The sequence below is a fragment of the Taudactylus pleione genome, unplaced genomic scaffold (assembly GCF_031769625.1).
Source record: "Taudactylus pleione unplaced genomic scaffold, aTauple2 ptg000156l, whole genome shotgun sequence".
NCBI classification, from domain to species: domain Eukaryota; kingdom Metazoa; phylum Chordata; class Amphibia; order Anura; family Myobatrachidae; genus Taudactylus; species Taudactylus pleione.
The window spans coordinates 13,838,911-13,856,843 of NW_028284558.1; the positions used below are offsets into that span (position 1 = coordinate 13,838,911).

The 17,933-nt window shown below is 43.0% G+C and overlaps 1 protein-coding gene across 1 annotated transcript in view; it reads left to right on the top strand.

Moving 5' to 3' along the window:
* COL28A1 (collagen type XXVIII alpha 1 chain) overlaps positions 1-17,933 on the top strand; it is a 74,349-nt gene that overhangs the window by 32,848 nt on the left and 23,568 nt on the right. Inside the window, exons 10-20 of the mRNA XM_088474856.1 lie at positions 86-130; positions 1,520-1,573; positions 2,775-2,843; positions 6,592-6,660; positions 8,389-8,457; positions 9,242-9,310; positions 10,004-10,072; positions 12,540-12,608; positions 13,910-13,978; positions 15,967-16,038; positions 16,418-16,486. Of these exons, the coding sequence (XP_088330982.1) occupies positions 86-130; positions 1,520-1,573; positions 2,775-2,843; positions 6,592-6,660; positions 8,389-8,457; positions 9,242-9,310; positions 10,004-10,072; positions 12,540-12,608; positions 13,910-13,978; positions 15,967-16,038; positions 16,418-16,486 (723 nt within the window). The remainder of the gene's footprint in view (positions 1-85; positions 131-1,519; positions 1,574-2,774; positions 2,844-6,591; positions 6,661-8,388; positions 8,458-9,241; positions 9,311-10,003; positions 10,073-12,539; positions 12,609-13,909; positions 13,979-15,966; positions 16,039-16,417; positions 16,487-17,933) is intronic.

Genomic DNA, 17,933 nt, shown 5'->3' on the forward strand with positions numbered 1-17,933 from the left:
ACAAAACAATGACATTGGTATGGAAAGCTCTATTGCAGCCGTTGTAGCTAAACTGTACTTTAACATATTTATTTTGCTTATATAGGGTCCTGAAGGTCCAGCTGGCACTAGAGGGCTGAGAGGTGTGCAGGTAAGAAAACGCTTTAGCAAAAATATTGTATTTGAATCTAAATGCTTTACCTATTAGGCAAAGACTGATGGAGAGAATGGCTTACTGTTCATTAGTCACAAGTACAGTCCCAGGGACCCCTAACAGTGCATGTTTTACAGTTCCCCTCAGTATCACAATTGATATAATTCGCTATCCCTGTGGATATTGGGCCTGATTCATTATGGATCGCAACTGCAGCAGCATACTCAGATCGGACGATGGTGCATACCGCGCACTGTGGTGCATGCGCACTATGGTGCATACGCTCTGCGATCACCTACGCAGATAGGAATCCATCGCAGAGTGAATGACATTTGGGGGTGGGAGTGGTTGGAGAAATACAGGCGTGTATGTCCGTTTGAACGCCGTTGCATGGGCGTGCAGAAATTAGACACTGTGACAGCATATGCAGCTTGTGTAGTCACTGCGTGCGACAAGGTTAGCAATTTCTGAGTAAAGTCAGACCTGTTGCAATTGTGCGTGTGGGGCCAATGTTACTCGATGTTCCCGATGTATACGCAAGACTGCAAGGTATTACGGAAGTGAGATAGCGGTAGTGGGCGGCAGTGGGCATCTCTATGCTGGCTGTGAGATAGCATTGCAATAGCATTCATTAATATTTTTGCAGCTGGTCTGCGTGCGTAATCGCAACTGCGATTGCAATAGCGATCCGTAATCAATCAGGCCCATTGTCCGCCTGTGCACTCGCTAGGAGATCTAAAAAATATACACTGTTAAGGGTTCCTGAGGACAGCAGTTGGGAAACACTGCCTTATACAAATGGGGGAATCTTTTTTGTGGGCTAAAAAAACAATAATGATGAGAATATAACCTGTTAATTCTATTAATTACTTACTCAATTTATTGGCTCTCAGAATTGTAGCTTCTGATATTTTTACTTGTACGTCATGGGGATGAATTGTGTAGGGTAGTAATATGCTATGTGCTGTAACACAGAGCCGTAACTAGACTTTTTGGGGAAGGGCCAGGGAAGAGATAGGAGAGGCCAGGAGATACTGGGGATAAAAGAAGAGGAAGCTACAAGTGAGAATGATAATAAACAGGAACATTGACAGACCCAAACAGTGCCCCCTGCCCTGTGGTGCCCTGTGCTATGGCACGTCGCACCACCCTAGTTACGGCCCTGCTGTAGCACACTGACATACTGTAGCTACAGAACAATGTATGGAAGAGGGATGACATAGTATCTACAGGTTTCATTTATTTAAGGAAGAATGAAAATGACAACAAAAATTACATTAGGTCTTCAAGACAACCCTGTAATTCCCCTCTGCATTTACAAATATTTAACGGTTTGGGTGTCATAACCAAAAATAACCAAATTGTAACAAATTTAATTTTTAATAGGGTATTCAAGGACCCCCAGGAGATCAGGGCCCTGAAGGATTTCAAGGACAAAAGGTAAGGAAATAAAAATAGGAATAAACACATAGATCAGATCAGACATTAATCATTAAAGTTATTCTATATATACACTAAGTGAAATTGTACAATTCCTGTTATAAGCATTGAAGTTATTCTATATATACACTAAGTGAAACAGTACAATTCCTTTTATTGATATATGTTCATCTACCTCACAAATAAGGCTCAGTGGTTAAATGCACTGGTAGAACAACCATGACACTGAGACATCTGCCAGAGACAACACTTCCAATCCCAGTGTCAGCTCCTTGTAACCCTAAACAAGTGATTTAGGTGAACCAGTGGAGAAGTTGCGCATATCAACCAACCAGCTTTGAGGTAGCATTTATCAAGTACAATCTATAAAATGATAGAAGCTGATTGGTTGCTATGGGCAACTTCTTCACTAGTCCACTTCACTTTTTTCACTGTTTGATACATCAACACCTTAGTTTCCTTGCGTTACAGGCACCAACATTAGGTTGACCATACCAATAAGCAGGAATCATCAGTGAAACATTTTGTAGAGTTTGCTGCATAGGATGACATGCAGCATGCAGAAAGAACTGAAGTAAATATCAAACTTTATGTTAATTACCTTATAAAATAATTCAATGGTATAGACGTGTGTGAAAAAATAGCAACTCTGGGTCCGATTCTGAGTCGCACTGGAAGCGGCTGAAGTCGCGGGCAGCCACGGAAGCTAGACTTACTATCATGTGCTAATGCAGGAGTCCATAGGGCTATTGCAGGGTGTGTGTGTGTCTGCAAGAGGAAACTAGTGCCGCCCATTGTTTTTACCCCGGTTGCACAACCGTTGACATTGGTATCGGCACATGCAGAAGTCCCATGATGGGTGCAAGAGATCTTTCGAAAACAGGTTTCCCTTCAACAAGTACGCAATTCAGAATGGCACGGAGCTTTAGATACACGCCTATGACACTCTCATGACAGTCCCACAAGTTAGGGTGGTCCCATACGCTCACATTGTTGCTGCCCAAAAACAGCCCATTGATGTTGGCTTTGTTACGTCATTGCTGTTTTAAATTAATTTTAAGCAGTTGATTCCATTAAATTAGGCAATAGATTATACATTATAAGTCTACCTTGTTTTGAGAAACTTATGTGCACTTTACGCTTGCTACATTTCCACGTTCCCTATCCCACAGCAATTGTATTTGTTGGATTTTCTTCACAGGGTGATAGAGGTCTCACCGGTCCACCAGGATTTCAGGGAGAATCAGGAATAGGACTGCCAGGCCCCAAGGTAACATAGCATAATTGGATTTACACTCACATTAATGTACTTTCAGTAATGGTGCTTTAGTTATGTGATTCTTCCTAATAATGATCATTTATAAACCGGTCCAAAGTGGTAAATTGTATTGAAATGCTTATGTGAACAGCTGCATACATTATAATGATCCTCAGATTTGCTATTAAAATGTGCTTTTAGTTCAGAACAACCTGGATCACAATGGGCAAAACATGTGTAATACCCCTTTCAGACATAAAACCCCGGCTATAACCCAGCTCGGACCCGGGACACTAAGCACAGGTAGAAGCTAGGGTTTTCTGTACTTACCCCTTTCACACATGGCTGACGACCCGGGTTTTTCCCGAGTCGTCACCATTCACAATGGACCCGGGGCTCCCAGTGACCCGAGTCTTCTGGCTTTCAATGGGTGCTTGGAGATGAAGTCATCTCCAAGTGCTACTGTCCCCGGCCAATGACTTCTCTAAGGCGTGACCCTGCATGTCTTGCTGGCCGGGACTGTCAACCCGGGTCAGACTTTTCAGACATAAGCCTGACCCGGGTCGATGCACGTTCACATGCAAAACCCCAGTTTGTGATTGCATGTGAAAGGGATATAAATGAGCTCTCAGTTGTCTGACATCAGAGGGCAATAGCTTGCAATCAGCTGCATAAAATATACTATACTAATATGTCATGTTTATCATATATATTTGTAAATGATAAAAGATGCATTTTCACCTTGGGTCATCTAATGTTTTATATTGTTATTGGACCACAATCAATTCATTACACACATACTCAATCATTACAATCAGGTTCAGAGCTTCAAATGATGATTTACAAAATTAATCAGATTTGATTGTCATTTTCAAATTGTAGGTAGATACGATATCAAAAAGCCCATGGGAACTTGAGATCTTCAATGTTTCAGTTATAGAAAAGCTGTACCACAAAGTCAACATTATTGTCTATTACCTATCCCCAATTAACGTGACACAGAGAGGGCGATTCAATTGTTTTGTAAGCAGCGATAATTTATTAATTAATGGGTGCCCAGTGTTACAATTCAATTGTTCTTGGTGCCAATTAATTACCACCCTATTAGACCGGGTTTAGCAGTGTAAAATGGATAAACCTGTCTAAAGTCCTGGTTAGGGCGCACAAACTGTGGTTTGGGAGCCCAAACCACAGTATTGTCACACATTTTTGCTCGCACCCTCTTGAGGCTGCTAGCAAAAATGCCAATGGAGCAATAATGGAATTGCTCCATCAGGTGCTCTAAAAAAGTAGCCACCTCATAAACAATTCAATTGCCCCCACAGAGATTTAAATTAAGTATATACGGATCAAGTTGGGAAAGACCTGATTAAAAATATCTGCAGTTGTAACCAGGGTCGGCAACAGAAATCTTGGGGCCCGTCACATTCATATTTTTGGGGCCCCCTATCCCCTCCCAGTAGGCACATGCAGGTTGGCCATTGGCTCATCCCCAACTGTCTCTCCAGCCTCATTCCCAACTGTTTCTCAACCTTATCCTCTCATGTCTCTCCAGCCTCATTCTCGCCTGGATTGCACCAGCCTCAACCCTTGTCTTTCCAGCACCATCCATGTGTCTCCAGCATCTTCCCCCTATGTCTCCCCATCTCCAGCCATCCACTCATCTCCTCTCCAATCATCACTTCATTCCCCACCCGTATCTCTCAGCTTCATCCTCCAGACTCTTCGTCTCCCAGCTTCATTCCCCAGACCCTGCGTCTCTCAGCCTCAAAACCAGACCCTGCATCTCCGAGTCCCAAACCCAGCCCCTGTGTCATCTCAGCCCCAAACCCAGCCCCTGGGTCATCTCAATCCCAAACCCAGCTCCTGTGTCAGGGCCATCTTTTCAATTGGGCTTGCTGGGCAGTTGCCCAAGGGCCTGAAGCTTCTAGGGGCCCGTCAACCCACCCCCTGCAGCCGCGGACAGTTGGTAAATTAGTGTTATTTTTAAAAGCTGGCCACCGGCGCACTGTATTCCGCTGCTCCGCTCTCCCCCCGGGTGACCAGTATTCACCTCAGTCCTTCCACTTCCTCCGCCAGCTTCAGACCAGTCAGACAGAGTCTCTCTGAGTGTGAAAGATGACTGCTGACTGGTTGTTGAGCAGCAGCAGCAGCTCCACCCAGGCCAGGCAGTTTGGGTGTTGCCTTGCCTTGAGAGCTGTTGCTGTGTGCCACCCAGCCGCATAGACTCCCGGACCTGGAGGACTAATCCCTATCTCTGCCTTCTCAGAGACTCCTCTGCCACTGCCTCTAACTCCCAACCTGGCCACAGGCACACGCACCCACCCGCACTGCAAAGGTAAGGGCTGCGCTGCGGCTGAGCAATAAGCCCCGGGGCAGTGTGAGAGATACAGCTGCTCATACACACCAGCCTATCTCCAGTGCTGCTGTGGTATATTTATTTACTTGTGGGGACGAAAAAAGTTGCAGGTACTTGATTTGACTGCAAGGGATGGCTTCTAAGTTCCAACTCCACTCCTCTGGTTACCAGGAGCAACCACTAGTGCTCCAGCGCCTATGTTTTATATATACAGTCAGTCATTTTGGAAAGATTGCACAACTTTTCTATTTGGGCAGCTGCAGTCTATCAATTACCCAGACACAGTATAGTGAGGGCCAGGGTCAGCCAAACCTTTCTATTTTTTTAATCAAATGTCTGACTGATTTTGTTGAAAGTACTACTAAATCTAAAGGTTTAATTTTATTGACCATTTACATTTTTTTCCTGTGAATTGGTGGGTAGGGGCCCCAGTGCATTGCTTTGCCCAGATCCCACACTGCTGTTAAGGCAGCCCTGCCCCGTGTCATCTCAGCCCCAAACCCAGCACCTGCGTCTCTCATCCTCAAACCCAGCCCGTGTCTCACAACGCTCAGCCCCTGTGTCTCACAGCTCCAGCGTCTTCATCCTGTTCCGACTGTCTGTGTCTCACTGTCTGTGCCCTGCAGAGGCAAGGTTGACATAAGATTCCAGAGGGACCGAGGCCCTTCGGAATCTTGGGGCCCAGTACAAGTTTCCCCTTTGTACCCCCCTGTCACCGGGCCTGGTTGTGTAACTGCTCCCAAACTTACTTAAAACAAGAATTGGCTCTATCCTCTATAAGTGGTAAATTTGTCTTTACGGTTGTTTTTCTCAGTAATACTGTATATTGCCTGCTTTTCACCACATCTGATTCTTCTTTAGCCAGTGAGTAGATATCAGCAAAAATCTGGAAAAAGTTCATGATAATCAAGTTTTGTTGTTGAACCTGCAGTTTCACAGACGTGCAATGTTGTTGTGGCGATATTATCTTCACATTTGTTCCACTTCTTCCATTCCACACTGTGAGCCTAATTTGGATTTGTTTATGTATAAATCCGATGTTTGGGGACCTGCCCATGTTCAGAATCGCTCCTGCGAGCTCGCTTGCAGTCCCCCGTCAGCCACATCATGAATGGCATGCTGCTGCGTTTTTGTGTGGGGGAGCAGGGGCAGAGACCAGGACCATTCTTAAAAAACAGGGACGTCGCCTATGTTTTCAGGGCGTGCCAAGCCCAGGGTCTGCGTTGTCGGACGCAGACTTCCTGGACCCGGCTGACTTGTTCTGACGGCCAGTCACTTTTATACAGCAGCTTCCAATGTAATTTGTTTTCATTATCTTAGCCTATCGTCTAGCTTTAGTAAATCTTTTATCCAAAATCTTTTCCTTTTATGATTGATGTGTTAATAATATCAATGTTTTAGGGAGACATTGGACTACAAGGAAGACCAGGACCAAATGGCCCTCCGGGAGTTGGAGAACCTGGACCAGCAGTAAGTACTCCTAGACATTTGCAGATTGATTCTTACCATGGTGCTCTAGTTGTAACACAGACATCTATTTGTATCCATATATATTTTTATATATATATATATATATATATATATATTAGTATAACCTAAAAATAAACAAATCAAAACCATATGCCAGATACAAACTTATAGGTACATTGAGGTTAACGATTGTTATACCTCCTGAAATATATTGTATAACATTTAACAGCTGACTGTCCCTGATAAAACTTTGACTTCCTGCCAATATGTAGACTGCAACATTTTTTCTTAGTTTAAAAAGTATAGATATATAGATATTTCAGAAATCTCTTCTTGCAGAATAAATGTACGCTGGTGTGATCTGAAAATTATTCAATTTAAAAGTAGAACTTATTAAAAAAAATTGATTGTGCGGGGTTGCACTGAACAGCAGATTCTCAATGTAGCCTTTTAGGGTGCAGTCCTCATTTAGGGGCCTATTCATAATGGAAGGCCGTAAAGACTCCGATATTAAGTATTGAACTCGCTGCGAGGGATATTTAAGTATCCAACTCGCATCGGGGGAAACATGATACCTGAAGCAATTCATCATTGCTCCGGAGAGGGGGCAACTGCTCCGAAAAGCAGTTGTCCCCGTGGTTAGTATCGCAGATGTAGCTGTGTTACTTTCCTGCTCCCCGTCATCCCGGCTACGCATGCGTGACCTCGGGTCACGCATGCACACAGCCGCTGGGAAGGTAGTGAGGAGGCGGCGGAGGGATCCGCTCGGCTCCCTCTTCGCATCCCCAGAATTACTTCCCATAGGAAGGATCGGGGCTATGAGAGCAAGCGCCGTCTGAAGAAGATGTCGCTTGTTCTCAGCAGCAAACTCCGAAAACTTTCAGTTTTCGGAGTTTGCTGAATACCAAGGGGGTCCTATTGGACCCCTGATGATGAATGGCCCGGTAACTTAAATATGCGGAAACTAGCGTTTGATGAATAAGCCCCTTAACCATTTAACTTTCAAAGTTCCATGGGAACAGCTTAGATGGAACTGCGGTCTGTACATTTACAGGAAAAAAAATACAAATAAAATGTATTTACTCATGTTGCATACTTTTCCTTTGAAGTAATTCAGATTTTAAAAATTATCTATTTTGTAATCTGTGGAATAATGACCTACAGTATATAATTATACATTGAAACCTCTTTCCATTCAATAAAGATACTTGCAATCCAGTCTTCTCAGCACACCTTTTGTATGGAATGTAAAATCCCAATGATTCAACTAAATGTAGATCATGCTGAGGCAGGTTCGCAGTAATCTATCTTGTGTCTGACAGGTCTTTAAAAAGTGTTCTTTATGAGAAACCATATTTTCTGTTAGAAAAGTGAAAGAAACAAAATATTGTCTGTATTTTTTTCAATATAATTTGTTATCTTAAATTGTTATTAAAAGCTGTGATAAATTAACACCAACACCAAAACCTTTTTCTAGGGAAGTCAGATGACAAAAAAATTTTTAAGTGTCTCTGTCCTATCAACACTAGCAGTAAAACAATAGAAGATATTAGCTCCCAGCCATGCCGCTTTAGTCTTGCCTATTCTTTGAAGTAATACTGCTGTATTATTGTATAACGTGTTGCAACTGGATGGACTACAAAGACTGAAGTGTATGTGCATTATGATGCCAGCTCAGCAAATATTGTTCATTGAACCTCATACATTTTAATGATTCCATTCTAACAGGGGCCTCAGGGAGCTCAGGGACTTCCAGGAGAGAGAGGACAACCAGGAGAAGGACTACCTGGACCAAAGGTAATGTATGCCCCACACTTTAGCAGGGGTACTGAGGTTGAGGCATAAGCTACCTGGGCCTAGGCCTGCCTTAGGACCCAGCAGTGGTGGCTTATAGTGGGGGCAAATGGGGTAAACACTCGAGGAACAGAGTTTCCAAGACTCTGGCCCAAATGCTTTTGACATATTCAGAGACAGATTATGGATGGGCAGAAAATAGGGGAAGAGGAGGGACTTGTTTAAGTGCACCAATACCTCCCAATTAGAGCTTGCAGTCACACTCCCTCAGGAACCACCCAGCACCAGTTATGCAGAGATAGCACTCACACCCTAGAGCTAATGGGGCCCAAAAAATTGCTGTCCTTCAGCCCCACGTTTCACTCAGTGGCCCTGCAAGTGACATCCTACTGAGCATCAACCTATCTGTCTTTGATATTAGTATTATGTCACATTTGAAAGTATAACTACAATTAAAATATATACTAGTATATATGAAGTAGTAATGTTAAATACATCAATTGTTTCCTTGAGGAGAGATGAAATGTGTAATATTACTTTAATATATTGACCGTCTGCGGCCATCAAAAAAATATGCAAAAGGATATACAGTAATCCTCTGTCTGACATAAGGCAAAACTGGCCATGCGGTCTCATAACTACATCTCGCAAAAACAATGTTAGTTATTAAATCAGAGATAGTTGTACCTCATAACTACCCAACTGATGATTTATGTAATATAACAGCTTACTGTACCTTTACTGTGTTTTCATCTGATTAAAATGATACGTACGGTTTCTTTCCTAGGGTGATCGGGGATTTGAAGGACCCAAAGGACCTCGGGGGCAAACAGGCGCTGGTATTAAGGGTGACAAAGTGAGAAGTAAAGACACTGTGGCCTTTAGCATATTCTTTGCAGATTATATGAAGACATTTGCTCCACTAATATTACAGCACTACACAGCCAGCAAGGAAACTTAGAGGGTTTGTAACTATATCCCCATAGCATTCTACTGATATAACTATGCTTCCATTTATATTGTACCCTACCCCGGTGATGTAGTCCTTTCTCTCCATCACTAAGCTAGCCGCACATAAGCCCAAGATACAGCATCAGGGTGCAAATGGCCCATAAGAGCAGACCAAGATGGGCAAAAAGCCACACAGGCTGATAGTCAGGTCTGCTGTGGTATTATTGGTGCCTGATATTGCTGTCAGAAGGTGACAGCACAAATACTCTATTGTGGTCATGTTTTAGGGGCAGATTCACCAACAAGCAGAACAAAAAGCTGATCAGGTGTCAGAGTGGTTTTGGGATGATTTTAGGCCACGTTAGAAGGTGGGGTATTAGGAGATGATTCTCACATATGAAAAGTATTACCAAGTGGGCTTTGGGAGGATAATGTGACAGACTAAAGCAATAGTAATGTTGAGCATATAAACATTGCAAATCTTTTTTAAGTATCATGTGTGCATGCTGCATAGAGACAGAAAGGAGGTGGATAGCACTGTATCTTAGTAGCTGACTATAAATGAAATACACATTCTCATCAGCACCATATTTCCTAGGGAGACTTTGGACCTCCTGGTTTGCCGGGCCCACTTGGTTTACCTGGCATTGGGACACAGGGAGAAAAGGTAAGACTTCCCATTATATAAAGGTTCTTACACTCTAGTTAAGTAAAACAAAAAGGGCTTGCTTGAAAAAATACACTGGAGATAAGGAGAAATGTAGCAATATAAGAACAAATGCATGTCAACATAAATCACACCCAACAAATTAAGTAGATATATGTAATGCTATGTTACAGGCATATACAATATTTAGAATTTATGGTCTCCACTGGTACAATTGCAATAACATGCAATAGTTTATGTGGAGCAAACCAGTGCAAAAGAAAAAAAAAAGAGTGGTGCATTTACTGAATTGATCACATTAAATCAGGTCCACAATACTAATGTACTAAAGAGCCTAATACTAATGTAAGAAGCAAAGTCACAGGGAAAATGGTGGTGGCCATTTTCCCGGTGACTTGCTCATGTGCAGTAGAGATGTCACCGGGAATAAGGTGCAGCCGCCATTTTCCCGGAGACCCGTGCATGCGCAGAAGATTCTAGCATTAAGCCAAAATCCACTACATTGCAAGAGAGGAGGGGCCCACACGGAGGCTGCACACGAGCCCCTTCCTCTCTTAAAATGCTCCTGTACAGAGACCATCATGCAACAGAAGTTCGCTGTGAGAATGGCCCGCAGGACCCTACTCACACCTAATAGGATCGAGCCTAGTGTATGCCCCCTGTTATTTCCTGTACTATACACACACTACTGCAAATACTCTGTAGGTATAAACCAAGAAGTAAATTCAAGAATGAAAAATAAATATACATATCAAACGCTGCAGACTTTGCTCCATCTGGTCGCCCTATGTACAGACAAGAACACGTACATATATACCTCTTTTACACCAAAGTCCCGGGTCTGACCCAGGATTTGGAACACATTTCCAAGTCAGATCAGACCCGAGACAGACCCTTTTTACACTGCGGCACCAACCCGGGGCATGCCCGGGTCGGCACTGTTTACACCGGACCCGGGTCTGCAGTGACCCAGGTCTTCCGGGTCAAGTAATCAGCACTTCTGCCAATTGCCTATTCTCTCTCCGCAGGGGTCCAGAAGCAGGGAGGGTGGGTAGGAAAAAAAGCTGCACTGCTCCGTGCTTGTCGGGCCGGCCCTAATTGCAATGGATGCTTGGAGATGATGTCATCTCCAAGCGCCACTGAAGCCGGCCAATTGAGTAGCATGCGGCATGACCCGGGTCGTGACCCGGATCGTGACGTTTACACTGCAGGGTGACACAGGAACAACCCGTGCCCAACCCTGCAAGCTACCTGAGCTGGATCCGTTTATACTGCCAAAAATCCTGGGTTGATGCATGTTCCTGTGCATCAACCCGGCAATTTCATGTCTGTGTAAAAGGACTACAACGTCAGACTTCATCCAAATACAGACATAGGGACTCTTAATCCCTCCAATCCATCAATTCATGCAACAACTAATAATGCATTAGGTTTAGCACAATAGGTGCAGTACACATTGCATCCATGCCATACATGGGATTTATTATCAGACACCACTACACATAATATGCTGGGCTGGTTACACCCAGAAGAGGAAGACATGCTCAGCCTTCACCTTTAATGACCAAAAACCAACAACAACAAAAAGTTATTAGAACCCCCCCCCCCAGATTCCAGTACGATATAAATAGCTGCACATTTGGCAAATATGGTAAAAATAAACAAATATTCAAACTCAGTTTGTATGTGTATCCAACATTGTACATACAGTTATGCCCAGCTACATCCATGCCACTGGCGCGGCAAATCGCAAGACACGCGCCCACGAACGGATAAACACATTGCGTTTGCACCTCAATAGGAATGCATGGTGCAATTGCAGTGTGCGCCATAGCGTACCGTAGCGCATGCAGGCATGGGAAATCGCATGGCACAATGTATGCACATGTAAATGGGCGCATCTATCTCACTGCTTCTGTTCATTCCTCAGCATTCAGCAAACATTAAACCTGATGCCTTCCTCTGATCAATCCCTCCCATAAGGCTGCTGATCTCCTCCACGAGTCAGAGAAGCACGTGATAAGCCCCACCAATCACAGCTCCGCACATGCCTCTCTGATCTTTTGTGCAAAGTCTCATGGGAATTACACAGTTCCCAGCAATGCACTCAGTGAGCCCCGGCGCCTCTCTCAAATGTTGGGGAAGGAAGGTTGTCTGTCATTCCCGTACCGTCGTCTATGAAGGGACCCTCATAACCAAGCCTTTGATATTAGCACTTTTCTATTTACTATAAATTCTCTATAGCCTCATGCCCTTTTGTGGACACATGACTCCTCAGTGACTTATAATATCCATATAAGTTACAGTAGGAAGTGTATTATCCAATGTAGAATATGTTTTAAAGCCACCATGGTTAATCTATATATACTGTCACACAAGACTGCCTCCACTGTGTATAAGCAAGGTGTGTACGTTAAGTATGTTTTATACTATATGGCAAAGTAAAAATGTTCATATTGTTTCTTAGGGAGTCCAGGGTCCTCTGGGGCCACCAGGAATGAGGGGACCACCAGGAGAAGGACTCATGGGGCCTAAGGTAAGAATATACAGTACAAGCAGGTTATACCATCAGACTGGGATGTACGACAGATGGAAAGAAAAAAGTCATAATCTTGTTTTGCATTTTATATTACAATTACAACCAGGGATATTTTGCTTGTTGTTATTTTCCTCAGTGATTATTTGCAATTAGCTTAGATTTAGTTTATCAGACTGGATGTTATCCTATTAGCAGGGATGCGCAGTCAGGGTAGGCAGGGGAGGCAGAACCTCCCCTGTCATACTCCCACTCAGACTGCAGAGTTTTGACTATAAAAAATAATTAGAATAATACAAAGAAAATATTTATAACTTATAAATATCTCCTTTGTATAATTCTGATCGTTTTTATAGGTAAAATTGCAGCAGTCCCTGGAAATACAGGGAGAGATGAGAGATGAGTCATGAAGAGCTCAGCCTCACCTCTGATAGCTCAGACACTTCCTGAAGCTGGGGGCTGGGCCACAAAGCAGCCAATAAAACACAGAGAAAAGAAAATGGAGGCATGCCTCACTGTGAGGGGGCATGTCTTGAGCTCTGATGAGCACCTTCTTCCCCGCAGGATTAGACTGCGGGGGGGAGGCTTAGGTTTAGACTGCAGGGAGAGAGGGATAGGTTTAGGCTGTGGGGAGGGAGGGTAAGGTTTAGGAGTAGGGTTAGGGTAATTACCGTCAGGTGTCGGTATCCTAACCCAGTCGGGATGCCAGCGTCGGGATTCTGATTGTCGGGACCCCTAGTGCCGGCATCCCGTATCCGACTCTGAGAGGGATCTTCTCTGCTAGGGGGAGATCTGTGTGTGTGTGTGTGGGGGGGGACATCTTTTGTGCCAAGGGGAATCTTCTGTGCTATTGAGAAACATGTGTGAGGGGAAATCTGTGCTACGGGGAATCTGTGTAGGGGGGATCTGTGTGAGGGTGGAGATCTGTGCAAGTGGGGCAGGTTCATATAAACATGTACTGTATGTAAATATAGCTCTGATACCAGCTAGTGCCTCCCCAGCCATTGACCTCACCGCATATTTGTAATATTGCCTGTCAGTAAGGAATAAAATAGCTCTCAGTGAAGACAATAGTACAGTCTCTTGTAATAACAACTATCACATAGCATTCACCACCCCATTTTCCACTGCAGACTAATCTTTTCATTTCTTGATACAATACCATAAATAACATGTCAGTGAAAAAGCATTTTCTATCAGTAAATATTTAGAAATGTATCAGTAGAGAATATTTTTAAGCATTGGACACCCTGACATGTACAGTACATCTCATCACAAATAACATTCTTATTTCATTTCAGGGAGATCAAGGTTTGCCAGGAGAATCTGGTATACCTGGAGAAAGAGGGATCGGTGAAACTGGTGCAAAGGTACCGTAAAAAGCACCCAGTAACTGCTGTTCTGAGGGTCTGGTTCAGAGATGGAGGCAGGTGCGGCTCTGCTAAAATATGCAAAAGCCGCGGAAGGCATCTTGAGTCAAAAGACTGCCACTTCCAGCTTCTGTGATCCACTGCTGCGTCCACTCCCCCGTTTTCTGTCGCCGCCCCAAACTAGAGAAACATATCAATCATGCGGCGTCATTTAAGGCACTGAGTGCGACATTGCAATACGAATCTGCACATATGCACATGTGTAGATTGAAAAACATCGGAGATGTGCGTAAATTGGGTTTGTGTACATCAGGCCCTGAGTCTTTTATACCTGCACTTTCATTCTGCATTTTTACCTGCTATTCAACTTGATTATACCTGAGCTATAACCCAATATGAAACCCTCGCCAGGACAATGAGACTAAAATAAATGAATATAATACATGACAAGTCCTCACACACTTCCTTATAACCTAAATACTTACAGTATGTGTGTAACTAGTACAGGGGCATATTAAGAGAGGAGTTGGCCAGTGCTCACTCCCCGTCCAGGCCCCCCCTTTTCCCCCCGGCTGCCGTCAGTGAACTGACAGCAGCAGTAGACTCCGGGTGTACTAGTGTGTGCCTGGAGTCTACTGTGCATGCGCAGGTCACTGGGAAAATAGCGCAGCAGCCATTTTCCCAGTGATCTCCTACTGCACACTCGCAAAACGCCGGGAAAATGGCTGCTGAAAACAGAAATCTGCGTGTCCGGTGGTACAGTAAGCGCGGCATACAGCCACAATTACTCACACCGTACAGGGACTTGTGGCTAATTATATTGCCCCCTATGAGCTAGAAGAGGGTATGATATAAAGTATTTGTCACAGTTGCTTTTTGGTGTTATTGCTACTTTATTGTCTTGACTGGAATATAAACACTGCTTCATACAGAACAAGTTAAGATTACATGTCTTTTTTTTGAAAAACCCAAATAATGGGGTTTAGATAACAAAATGATTGAAATAAAGGTTGCAATGCATTTGCTTATAATTATCTATAATAGATCAGGCAGCTTTAAGGCATAAATGGGACCAGGTCAACGATCACATTTGTGAGTCCATGTAGCAGCTGGCGAAACGGGATATGTTCAGGGTGGGCTAATGTGTACAGTTAATGTTTGGGGAACATTCAAATGATGACATACTCCAATGTTAGGACTATGTAAGAGTTAGGAGTTAAAGGAGCTCTTAATTCACTTAAACAACGTATTAAAAGGAGGAGACTGCCCTCTTTGAAACAAGTGGTCAGCTGTCTTTGTATGGTACAGACGGCTAGCATATAACACCATTACTGTTTATTATCAGGCCTCTGTCCTGCTGGGTAATGGGCAGCCTTGATAATGACAACAAAGTGTACTTTCAGTTGTAAATTCCATGTTACCCTGACTTACCCAGACCTGACCCCACAATCCATTTATAGTGAAAGATGATTGTATAATATATGTCTGGTGCCAACAGCTAAAAAAACATCTTATAATGTATTCATAATAGGACATCATGCCCTTCAGTGCTAATGGATTTAGTTACTAGAAAAGAAATAATCTCACGATGTTTTATGCTAAATGCCTGTTTGTGTGTCCGCAACACTGAGCTTTACAAAACATTGGTTCTAGTGAGTGCTTTTATTTTTAACAGCAACTTTATTAAAAGATCTATAATATTAAATCATACATTTTAACGTTCACACCATTTGTGCCTAATCACCCAGTACAATGTCCATAAAATCAAATAAGCTAAATTTTTAGCTTCTTTACTACTGTTGTAATTTTCCCCTTATACATTTTGTGTATAATCCAATTTGAAGTGGGCAGGGCTAGAGCTACCCCTGAGTCAATCAACAATTATAATAATCATTCAGCGAACAGGTTGTTATACACAACAAAATGTATTATGGAACTCTCTTTCATATAAAGATCATATATTAAACGTATATGTATTTGTATTTCAGGGTGAACCAGGGGCTTCAGGATTGGCTGGTTTACCTGGTTTACCAGGAGAAGATGGCGCCCCAGGACAAAAGGTTTAATTGTCTAACAATATTTGTAATCTTTTCTGTTAGACATTCAGCCTCATTTATTTACAGTTATTAACCATGTTTTATTGCTGGTAAAACTTATCATTTGAAACTATGTTTATCTTCATATAAATCTTCTGTATCTGACATATAGAAAATAGTTTCCTGTGCTGGTTGATACAATTAGAAACCAGCTGCAAACATGTTTTGTGATGATAATAATGATTATTAAAAATAATACATAATTAGCAGTATTCTTATATTCAAGTTTGTTCTAAAAAATTATTTCCATTTCTAGAAATTATTATTATTAAGATCTTTAAAATAGAAAAAAATACATTTGATATCAAGAATAAGACAAGGTTGTGTTTTTCTTTTAATATAGGGTGAGTCAGGACTTCCGGGTATCAGGGGTCCTGAAGGTAGCCCAGGCATTGGAATACAAGGTGAAAAGGTGCGTGACAAGTATTTCAATAATTGACGTGAGCTTGTATTGCTGGAAAATAGGATGGAAAAGAAAAAAGCTAAACCAAACACTGGAACACTTCTAAACCAAAAGCACTGTCATAAATCTACTTGGAATATCCCAAGCCACAGACCATATACACCGATTAGGAAATGAAACAGTTTAAAGCTTAAGCCAATGAGCACTGCTTCCTGAAGGTGTGTATTGAGAATCTAGTTTTTCTAACTCGGTCACTTCCACACAACATTGTATGACCAGGGTCGGCAGCCCCAGCCCATGTTTTGCATGGAGTCATTATTCTGTACACAAAGGGACTTATTCTGAGTCGCACATAGGGCCTGATTCATTACGGATCACTATTGCGATCGCGGCTGTGTTTACACACGCAGGTCTGCTGTGAAAATATGCTAATGACTGCAATCGCAATGCCGTCGTACAGCCAGCATAAAATTGCCCACTACCACTATCTCACATCTGTAATACCTTGCAGTCCTGCGTATACATTGGGAACATAGAGTAACATCGGCCTCTCTCGCACAATTACAACAGTTCAGACCTTACTTAGAAATTGCTAACCTCGTCACACACAGTAAGCACACAAGCTGCGTATGCCGTCTCAGTGGCTAATTTATACACGCCCATGCAACGGCATTCAGACAGGCACTCCTGCATTTCTCTAACCTCTACTCCGTCACCACCCCCAAACGCTGATGTCCCATCACTCACTCTGCGATGGCTTTGTATCTGCGTAGGTGATCACAGTGCAATCGCAATGCTAACTCATGCAAGCGCACTGCAGTGCATACGCATGCACAGTACGCACTATCGGCGAATCTGCGTACACTTTTGCAGTTGCGATCCATGATGAATCAGGCCCATAATGCGGTCACAATTCTGACCGCTTCTTGTGATCAGAAGCCATATTTGCACATTTGCCAGTATTTAGAGTTGGACGTATCTATGTGACAACACCGCCCCCAGCCCTCCATTTGTGAGAGCTGCCATCATCACTGGTATCAGCATTTGCATTAGTCCTAGTCTTCACTGAATCTGATGGATCTCTGCATTAGCTCAGAACAGAATAGGAAGCAACTCTGTCAACATTCCCACGGCAATTTTATTTTATGTGCAAATGCCCTGGTACTCCTTTGCTACCCAGTAACGCCCATGCAGCCTTGAGAGAAACGCCACCGAAATGTGTGGGACCCAGAAACGTTTGTAAGAACTTTGAGATGTGTGTACAGCCTGCAACGTATGCGCGGTTTGCAAAGAACCCCTCGATCCGTCCACATTCTGAATTGCATGCAACTCAGAATCAGGCACAAAGTGTATTGGACTGAGCAGTAAAAATGAAAAAAAACTAAACAATGGTAATAATTACAATAATAACTAACTGCAGAGACAAAAATAAATGCAAAAGACATATCTCACTGAT